The sequence below is a fragment of the Nuphar pumila genome, chromosome 4 (assembly GCF_984573655.1).
Source record: "Nuphar pumila chromosome 4, dmNupPumi1.hap1.1, whole genome shotgun sequence".
NCBI lineage: Eukaryota > Viridiplantae > Streptophyta > Magnoliopsida > Nymphaeales > Nymphaeaceae > Nuphar > Nuphar pumila.
The window spans coordinates 140,239,227-140,250,524 of NC_143252.1; the positions used below are offsets into that span (position 1 = coordinate 140,239,227).

Here is an 11,298-nt window from a genome sequence, read left to right on the forward strand (position 1 = left end):
TCCCGGTATAACCTTACAATCGATGCAACAACCCTTGTCTCTCTTTCTAAGTAGAAAAAAATCTATCTGACTCGTATTAACCCCACTTTTAAATGTTACTAGGTGAGACTCCCTCTTCCTAAACCAAGTGTTTGCTAAGATCATATCATAGGACAAACCAAAATCTAAAATCCTTTCTCCACTTTCATTTCTTTCTCCTATACCATAGCCTCTATGGATACTCTCAAATCCATCCCTACTAATGCCTACATGTCCATTAAAGTCACCGCCGATGAAAAGCTTTTCTCCATAAGATATCCCTTGTACTACTCCATCTAAATCTTCCCAAAATTGATGCTTAATGAAATCATCTAAACCTACTTGAGGTGCATTAACACTAATAATATTAATAATATCCGTACCTAATACTAATTTAATAAGTAAAATCCTATCACCCTTCCTACGGACCTCAACTACACTATCTATAAACTCACGACTCATAACAATCCCTACTCAATTCTTATTCCTATTTATTCCTGTATACCAAATCTTATATCCCCAAGGTTATATCACTTTTGTTTTCTCACCTACCCATTTGGTCTCTTGTAGACATAAAATATCAATCTTTCTCCTACACATAACATCTACTAACTCTACCAACTTACCAGTTAAAGACCCTATGTTCCAAGTGGTTAACTTAATTTTATGGTCTTGGACTAACTTCTTTACCCCCATCCATCCAACAAAGTGAGAGAACCCTTGCCTATTTGACACCACACCCGGGCGTTGGTGTGACGCGTCACTTTTGGGCGACGACCTAGCAACCCTTGCCCATTTATCACTGCCTCTGGGCCTATAGAGTACAACGCGTCGCTCAGTAAGGAACGCCCCAACGAAATTATCATATTGGTTTATATTCATAGGTATGACTAAGTTTTTATGTTGGTTGTCACTGGCCTGCCGCAACCCTTCTCTTTTATTCGGGCTTGGGACCGGCAGTGTATAACTAAACAGTGATACACAGGTGGAGTTAAAAAATCATAATAAATTTGTTAAAATATGTAAAATGCTGAACCGATCAAGTCAATTATCTATGACAGTCCAAGTTGAACGCAAATCATCATCAAACAATGAACATTTCAAAACCAACAAAACCAATGTTATAGTCTATTTTTTTTATATATTTAGCTCAAACGTGCAAATCATCAAACATGACCTTAAAATCACTGCAGTACCGTACCATACTGATGTCTGATGTGTGAGTGGATTGGTTTACATCGAATGATCAATGTCAAAGAAAATCTAGGAAAGAGACAATCTCACATTATTTAACAAAGTTTTGGCTTTAAAAAAATCTTACAAAATATCAACATATATGAAACCACAAAAAGTATATAATCTAAAATAAGTATAAAAACTTATTTGTATCACATTAATATTATCATAAAATTCAATATTCTTAAAATAGGTGATATTTTGGAAACGTCATCTTGCTTTCAGAATTAAGTTGGCTTTGAAAAATATTGCAATATTTTCAAAATATCGCTGGGGTATTTGTTGCATAGGTCCACATGTGGAGCCTCAATTTGCTTTTGGTCGATCAAAGCGTGAAGGCCGGGCCAATCTAATGGGTCGCTTTTTAGGGCTGGTAAACCAGCCGAACGAGCCAAGCCCAAACTCATTACGAGCCTATCTCGAGCTGGCACATTTTTTTAATTTTATTTTTGAGTTTTTAAAGCTTGATAATATATATAATAAATATATGAAATACATATAATATGTAAAATGAGCTTACACGAGTGGAGCCTAGCCAAATGCCCTGCTAGCCTATAGCTCGAACAAGGCAGCGGAGGCAACAAAAATCATGCAATCATTCCTTTCTCTCTCTCTCTTGAGCAAAGTGACAAATATAGCTAGATTTATGAAAATCTCACCATAATATCGCATGAAATTGCCTGAAAGTTTAGAACGATAATTTTTTGTGAGAATTTTAAAATATCGTGAGATTTTATGAAAAAGCATAAATACCACTATTTAAATGTGATATCTACATTTTAAACAGCTATTTATCATTAAAAAACCATTTATTTATTTTTAAATAATTTTTATTAATCTTTTTTATAAAAATATATTTTTATATTTTTAAATTTATTTTTTTATTGTCAAGATTTGCCCAAAAATGCAAGATTTATGGAAAAAATTTCAAATTCTCGAGAGTTTTTTAAAAACAAAATTTTGTCGTTTCTAACGTTAATCACTGTGCTTTTGGGGGTGTGCCCCCAAAGAAAAAGAGGAAAAAATTGAAAAAAAATGTTTTTGATCGAGATGATGGAACAAACAAGCAATAAGAGCTTCGTGTCAATCTATGGACTGTACGCAGATCTCGAAGCACGCACGTGCTGTAGCGCGTGGTGACCACTGGAGGTGTAAGACCTTTTAGTATTTGTTTTGTGCTGCAAGTTCGGCACCGTGAGCTGTCAGTGTCCGTCTCCTTGTGGTGGCACGTTGCAGGTTCAAACCCCAATGGTAATGGGGTGTCCCTAACCCCACTTTGCTTTTCAAAAAAAACAAAGAAAAAGTTTCGCAAAGCAAGACGTCGGTCTAAAGCAAACCCACCACGAAGTCCTTTCAAGACAAAGCACACGCCAATGTGTGCGTCCGCGCTGCACTTGATCACCCACTATCTGCTGCCTTCAATATCACTAGTTTTTTTTTTGTGTGCTGCCTCACCTGATCACGATACAACCTCTGACAGTTGTGGGGCTCAGGTAATAATCAAGGGTGATCAGGTGAGGAGCACACTTGAAGTGTGCAATCACATCGCACCTGATCTCAATTAGTTTTATGTTTATGCCCTTTTTTAAGGATATGTGAATTTTTCAATTGTTCATAGATTTTTGCTTCAAGCAATGAAGCCACGAGCCACATAAAAACAAGGATCAAATTGGCACTATACCGGCAAAAAAAGAAATATTTTGAATTGGGATCTGAAGTTGAGAGGTACCTTTAATCACGTATAATATTCGTCCTGCGCCCACTTTAAATAAAAAATAAGGGAAGAAAAGACATAAATCACAAGGGCTTGATATAGCCATCATGTCGTTTGTTTGTGGGGATGGGTTAAGATAGGTCAAAATCCTATAGCATTTCAAATCTTTGATCCAGCCCATAGTTTGGCTACCCAAGACTGACAACACACCAACCCTTACTATTCTGAATGATAGAAGGCTCATTCCCCCCAACTGCTTTACAATATTTCGTCACAGGTAGGGATGGCAGCAGGGATGGAGGTGGGAATGGACTTATGTTTTATCCGCCCCGCCCCGTTCTCATCTTGATCTCTACCTTACCCTGCCCCCAACTCGTCTCTAAAGTTTTTTTAGAGATGGCAGTGGACGGAGGAGAAATGGGCCCTGCCCCGTTTGGAGCAAGAATGAAGGACATGAAGAGGGATGAAGCTTAAAATCAAAACCCGTGCAGGAACGGAGGCAAAGATGGAGGGCAGGATTTTGAGAGGGGGCGGAAGTAGAGACCTTATCCCCCCATCCCTGCCCCTGTCCACTGCCATCTCTGATCAGAAGTGAAAGCTGTGATTGTTGGTCCCAAAGTCAATCTTGGGATGGAGAATCACATTCACAAAATTCAAGGGATCAACATTTTTAAGTGAGAGTCCTAGGCACTTTTTTATGTTTCAGTCAACTAGAGAATATGGTGAGATTATGATTTACAATCACAGGATCTTGCGAAGATCCAAGAATCACAGGGCATCGCAAATGAGTCCGGATCAGGTGCAATATGATCAGGTACTTAATGCACAAATATTTGTACAATCATATTGCACCAGATCTTTTCACATGGCAAATGGCCACAGACCTCAATTCCCTGTACTAAAATCATCTTGAGGACTCTCTCTCTCTCTCTCTCTCTCTCTCTCTTTTGCATCAAACACTAATTTTATATCCAGTCTGAAATCATAGCTCTCAAATTCTAGGATTAGAGATCACCTTGGATCCAAAAGAATACCTAGCATTTGGGGTGGGGCAATTAGGTAAGGGTTTAGCTTAAACCTACTGCCAGTAGAGCCAAACCACGACGTGCACCAGGTTGGGATCTAAGTCTGATCCATTGTCAAAAGAGGAGTATTTTTGTAATTACCTTTAGTTTTTTTTAGGATGAGAAACCCTCACTGAGAAACAGGTCACTTAATGGGCCCGCTCCTTGTGAGGTAAACCCTTGGTGGAGTCACTGACAAGCCCACCACACTTAAAGGCACCTCCATTCTAGGTAGGAATGTAAGTGGGCAAGGTAAACAGTCATTGCAGATGATAAAGCAGAAATTACTGCTTTGAGAATTGTGCAAGATGAAAATAAATGCAAAAGAGCTATTTATACTTTTATACTAAAAACAATAAGAGGAAAGAGCCATTACATATAATTTTTCATAAGTAATGTCATGTAAAAATATTCATAGTTCTAAAGTTCAATTCTGATACTCCAAGCACAAATTTTCAATTAAATAGCAAGTTTTTTAACCTATGATAATTTTTTTGAAAGTAATCACTTATCACTACATTTGCATTATAAAATATAATTTATTGTTGCAAAACTATAACAAAAATTATATTGTTTACACTATTTTCAGAAAACCGACTGCATGTACAGTGAACTTTAATAGCATATGGTACAGGCATTTCAAATACATGGGATGAATTTCAGGGTTTATTGTTACCAACGGGGGGCTCCGCTTTTTTGGTAGGAGCAGCTAGTGCACGTCACCTTGTCTTGGGACGTTGCAGGTTCAAAACCCAATGGTATAGTTGTATAACTGGTAGGGGTCTGCCTAACCCCAGCTTGCCTTTATAAAAAAAAGTTTCTTTATTATTTGGTACTCATATCTATAATTAATACTCAGTGCACAAGGGCATACCAAGTACCAATGCAACTATGAATTGGCCAACCATTTGGCTAATCCAATGTTATGAGAACTGAATCGAATCAGCCTGAATCGGCTACAAATCGATTCACTTCAGGGCCGAATAGGGCCCCACTCAAAATGGACAGATTCAACCTGAATCAGGGTTGAATGTGTCCCTTCTTCCTTCTTTTTAGATTTTTTTTTTTTTAATTTTAAAAAATTTTAACTGACTGATTCAGACCCATTTGACTCGAGCCTGAATCGGACGATTCACTGATTTTTTTTTTGAAAATTGATTCAGTTCAGAAATCAATTCTAACAACATCGGGCTACTAAGTTTTGTAGTTTATCCGTCGTAAGGCAGGCTCTGAAATTAGACTTCTTCAAGGCTAACAATGGTAACCATATGCAGAGACACTTTTGGAATTGGATCAGAAATATTTGAAAATGATTTTTTATTTCATTCATTAAATATCTATAAATTACTCCAGGAAAATGAAACACTACCTAACCCCAAAGGTGTTTGGCGTTGTGGGATGGGGCCTAGGCCGCTAGGCAGGCAGTCTAGGTTCAAATCTCATGGGCGTCACCCCTTGAACAAGCGGAAGCATGGCGACTCCTTGGGGGCAAGGGGTAAGCTCACAGAGTTTTACACTACCCGGACAGTAATCGTAAGTATGGTAGGCAGAACCAGCACCGGCTAGGTCTCTGTTCCTTGGGGCGGTTTCTCTGTGTAAATATAAAAAAAAAATGAAACACTACCTTAAAATGCCACCCAAGAAGTATCATGAACCTTTAACTCCATAGAGTTGGATATAAAATTCAGATGTTAAACAGGGATAAAGAGAAAAGTAGAAACTGCATCCACTAATATTGATTTACTTGTAAGTTGATTTGAGCTACAAAGTAGAGGCAGAAGCTCTACTATGTCCCAGAGTCCATCATCCTACTGTACAACTTTGCTAAAAAGCACAAGTTACCAAGTAGAGCCAATAATAAGAATTTCTGGACTAAACCCTTCTTCCTAAAAATCTATATCACTAACTGAACAACAATACAAACAGAAAGAGTTGGAGTGTTGGACAATAAGTTCTGGAATAACAGTTCCTCCAAACCTTATGCAGCTAACTGAAAAACAATTGCAATACCAAATGAGCTATTACTGATGCTCCTTGTTGGAGTTATTCTTATCTCCAGAGGGAGCACATACCAATTATACCTTCTCCACACACACACACACACAGGGGTGATGTTTCAGGCTTGCACAGCCTTGGCGATGCCAAAGGCAGCAGCAGATGCTATGGCCCCAATTAGTGTAGTTTCAAGGGCACTCTTGAATGGCTTACTCCCTGTGAACCGGCCCTTTATGTAGCCAAAGAAGAGCAACGCAATGAGGGTGACCGCCACCGATGTCATAACGGCTTTTGAAGCCACAGGAATAAACATGTAAGGGATGAGAGGAACCAGACCACCTGCTATGTAAGACACTGCAATTGTCACCGCACTCTGCACTGCTCTCCTTGGCTCTGGCTTCTCAAGACCGAGCTCAAACCTGCATTTTGTTTTAAATTCTCGTGACAAATTTTGATTATATCAAAGTAAAAGCCATGCAATTATTATAGAAGACCTGAATTTAAGTTGCTGATGGTCAAGTTAGAGCTAATCTTGGATGCAAAATAAGAGCTCCACTATTTGAAGACACTCATTCAAGCATGTTTTGATGGGAGAACAGGGTTAAAAACTTTTTTTTGTACCATGCAACATATTTCTTTTTGTGTCACATTTTTTTTCTATGTTGGTGCCTAATCTAGGCCCAGAAGATTTTTTAATTCTTCATGAGGACAGTTAGCTTTTAGGATGTCAAAAATTGAAAATTTATGTCATTGAGGAGCTTAGTAATACCATTTCCTTGAAGCATCCTTAGAAATTTGGAAGGGTTTTATCAGCGTGGTAAGGTGCTATTGTCATGAAATCAATACAGGGGCTGATGGAATCATGGGGCAGATCCAGGACGGGAAGGTATATACTCTATGCCACAGCAATTCAGCTTGATCTTGGTTCCAGTTTAGTCTATGAACTACTTTTATTTGATATACTTGTATCTAGATCATCTGAAATTTGATATGTTAGATCAAATGTGGAGCAGCTCAGACTAACATATATATTTCTATTTCTATTACTTACATTTTCTTTCACAATTTCCTTACTAATTTTGGCAAAACAATTTTATTTCAGCAATTGCAACTTTAGTTACTAAAGATCCAAACTCAAATGGCTTTGGTAAATGCAAACCAAGAAACCAAGGGAGATCACCACCAATAACTAAGAGAATAAAAAAATGAATTCAATTTTGGTACCCTTAAATGGAGGCACTGCATCACTTGTTAATGAAGCTGGTACCTAAAATTAGCTCCTATACTCCAACAGGCTAGAGCAAAAACTAGATGCATCACTTATTAAACACACATTCAGAAGCAATTTAATAATCCCCAAGCTGAAACCAGCATGCCATGGATGTACAATTATGAATGTTACACAAGCCAAAGACAAAAATCATGCAGATCTCATATTACCGAAAGGAAGATAAAAAAAGAAAGATGATTGCATGCTTACTTCATCATGAAATCCAGCCATGCTTGAGGCCTTCGGCGAAGAGCATTCACCACAGGTCCATACTCATCAGGTTCGAGCCCATATTGAGACAAAATCTCTGCAACCTCAGCAGCCTCTGCAACAATTGCAGTAGCTTATAAGCCACATGGGAAGAAAGATAAAACTGGCAAATTGGGTATAGAAGCACTTTGTGGTCTCAGTCCAAAAGAAACATTGGATATACCTGTTTCAGGGAGGTTTATGATTTCATCTTGCTCTCTCTTCAGTTCACGGTAGTAATGATCTGCTTGGCTTTTTGCAGCAAGGAATCTACAAAAGATGATGGGAAAAGCCACTGGATGAGAAAATCAGACAATTTCTGCTGCTTTGCAGTTTGTTTAGTGCTTGTGGTTTCCAGAACCATCGGTCAGATCATCAGCAGTGTAGGACTTACCTCAAACACCTTGTGAAAGTTGGTTTTTTGCAGAGATCTTGTGATTGCAAATCACAGTCACTGCACTTTTTCAAGTGTTTACAAACATGAGAAAGTGCCAATTGTGATTCTCACTTGGCCATGTTTGCTTTGGTCACAGGTGAGAAAGTAGAAGCTGTGATTATTGGTCACAACAACTTCACAAAGATTCAAAGCAAAAACTATCACAGCTACCAATTACAATCACAATTTGTACTTTTTTCATGTTTCACTAACCTTGAGAAAGTATGAAGATTGTGATTTACCATCACAGGATCCAAGAATCACAGGGCACCCAACTCCTCTCTTGAAACTTGAGAAAGTTGGTCATAAGATTGACCCCTTGACCAACTTTCTCAAGTGTAATCCCACCTTTGACCAAAGCAAACATGGGTAGTACTTAATTAATGAAAAGTTTGGTCATGGACTTGTGCTGCCTTTAAACGTGGCAAAGACCATTATGAAGCTTATTTTATGAAAGGAAGTTCGAAGTCGCATAAGCATTTTGCTTTCATTATATGAATCAAAATATTTTTCTATTGAAAAAACCAAAGAGATTTTCTGATTTGATGGTTTATTTAGATAAAATCTGATCAGGAAGCATTTTGGCGCTCACTAAGTACCAAGATGGGATGTCAACTCAAAGGCACCAAGCACCACTTTCCTCTTTATAGAGAAAAGCAAAAAGTTGAGTTACTTTTTCTCCCTTTTGTTTGTCTTCTAAAGCAAGGACCACCATTGTTTGGTTGCTCTGACTCCTTAGGGGATCTATGGTGACAATTTTTGTCGTGACTAAGTAATGCTCCAGGACAAAAATTTTTTTTTTGACACAGATAAATGGACACACAGCCGTGCTGAAGTTTGACATGCAAAGGCATCACTAGCCTTGTAACTTAGATCAATGTTGTCAGTATCGGTGAGTATAGGCCGATATGTATGGTATCGGGCAGAAAATCGATCTCTCCTGAATCGGCTATTTTTAATAAATGTAAAAAAAAATACCACAAATTAATTTTTTAATATTATTTTAATGATTTTAATGTGTTACGTTTACAGAACAGAACAATTCATCTGAGTATCGATATCCGATGGCCCGATACAGCTGAATTGTTGGTCAATCAATTCAGGGCCGATACTGATACTGACAACATTGACTGAGATAGAACAGAAAGACTGGAGTTGCTATGCGTCACATCCTTTTACGTCCGGGAAGATTTTGGGTCGAGGACCGGATCCGCTATCTGTTAGCTTATTTCATACAAACTGCCTAGAAGCAGTTTCGAAGTCATATCCCTAAACCCAATGAGAGCGTTTTGCCTTGATTAAATAAAACAGGTAGCTCTTGGGATTGGCAAGTTAGTTGAGAGCAAGAAGAAAGTTGGGCGTTTAAAAACAAAATCCCCTTAGCCCTGCCGGTGTGTATATATATATATATTCTATGGTGATAAAGTGTAAATTCTTGATAGCCACTTCGAAACACAAAAGTTGAAACCAATGATACTGCATGCTTCTACAGTTAACATCCCTTTAGAAAGTAAGCATGTTAGGGTTGATTGAAAAAAAAATGATGATGGTGATGGGATTGGTATCTATTACCCTCCTAGGCCCATGGAAATGGCGCCAGCGGCCACCTCGGCCAGGCCAGCTGTCAGCACAATGGAGGAGGAGGCGTTGGCCCCGGAGAGACCAGCGGCGAGGGCGAATGGGACGGTGAGCCCATCGGAGACGCCTATTATGACGTCCCTCACCACCTCCCCGGACGTGAAGTGCTTCTCGGTGTGGCCCTGCGGGATCAGCTTCTCTCTTGCCTCGTTTGCCCTGCCTTCTTCCTCGTCGCCTCCCTTTCCTTGCAACCTCACAGCCATCCCTACCCAACCGCACAACGCAGAGAAAGAGGGGGAGATTCTTGAGATTCACTTTCGTGAGACAAAGAGAAGAGAATAGAATAACGATATTAATGAAGAAGGTAGCCAAAAGGGCATAACAGATCAGAGGGAAAAGACAAAAGGAAAGATGGGCACGCCTCTGGCCGTCTGAATTTGGCACTCTTGTCCTTTATTAGCAATAAATGCCTAATCTGGTGGAGATAAGGTGCATTTGAATGCCGTAATCTTTGAAGAGATCTACGAACATCAAGGCATTATTTTTTTTTTATGGTCAAATTTGATAAGATAACAGGAAGAAATTAAAGAGCAGTCGATAATATTATAATACGACCCTGTAATCTAAACTTTGTAATCTTGCAAAGCTTGTAAATTATAATAATGCAAGAGGGTTGATTTTGACAAGCCCTTTTGTTGTTTTCTTGTTTGAATTTTTATTGCAATAATTGTGCCATCGTGGAAAGTGGTAGCAGGGCGCGTGGTAGGCGCGTGTCCTCAGGCTCAGTCTGACTACGTGGAAAACGGATGCTCGTGGGCCCGCTTTGGGGGTGCACAGTTGCAACCAATAATGGAGAAAGGAAGGGTAAAAAGCAGAGAAAATCATATGATTGAGGTAAAAGTAGGATGGGGAACCACGAATTCACTTTTCCCATGAAAATTTGGAAAGACACCATGATTTCACTCTGCATGAAAAATTAGAAAGACCATAAGAGCACGTTTGGAGGCAAGAAAAACTTTTATAGGAAAAAAAATATTTGCTTATCCAAAGTTTTGACATGATAACTTTTTCTAATAAAATTTCTTCGCATGTTTGTGTAGCATGAGAAAAATAGAGTGAACAATGAGAGAGGGAGAGAGAGGATGGATCAGGCCCCTTTGTGTGTGTGTGAGAGAGAGTCGATCAGCCCCCGACCATACCCAAGAGAGAGAGAGATCTGAAAATGACGGTGGGTGGTTCTTAGAGAAAGGTGGTTTGACCTGAGAGAGAGATCTGAAAATAGTGGTGGGCGGTTCTTAGAGAGAAGTGGTTTGACCAGAGAGAGAGATAAGTGGTCGACCATGCCCGAGAGAGAGAGAGCTGAAAATGGTGGTAGGCAGGAGGAAGCTCTTCTTGTGGCAACCGCATGAAATGAGATGTATTGTGGCTGAGAGATTGCCTTAATGCAAAAAAAAAAAAATGGTAAGAAAAATTTCTCCACCTCTCCGGGTAGAGGATTTTTTTCTATAAAAATCAAACTTTTTAGAAAAACTTTTCCTTAAAAAATTCTCTCATTTGAAAAGGTCGAAAAAGTTATCATTTAATGTATTTTTCCTACTTTCATTTTCTCTACCATTTTATTGCTTCCAAACATGCCCTAAATCAAAGTTTTCTTTTGATTCAAAGCCATTGTATCCACCAACAACTAGGGCTGTCAATAGGTCGGGTGTGTATCATGTACTCGACCCGACTTGAACTT

General features: G+C 38.9%; 1 protein-coding gene across 1 annotated transcript; it reads right to left on the reverse strand.

Moving 5' to 3' along the window:
• Window positions 1-5,736: 5,736 nt before the first annotated feature.
• On the reverse strand, window positions 5,737-9,865 carry LOC149841326 (vacuolar iron transporter 1-like). The gene is made up of 4 exons (XM_090004757.1): window positions 9,555-9,865; window positions 7,731-7,816; window positions 7,508-7,622; window positions 5,737-6,446 (listed from the first exon to the last, which is right to left on the reverse strand). The coding sequence occupies exons 1-4, from the start codon at window positions 9,821-9,823 to the stop codon at window positions 6,149-6,151; spliced, it is 768 nt and encodes a 255-aa protein (XP_089860883.1). The 5' UTR covers window positions 9,824-9,865; the 3' UTR covers window positions 5,737-6,148.
• Between the last annotated feature and the right edge of the window lie 1,433 nt (window positions 9,866-11,298).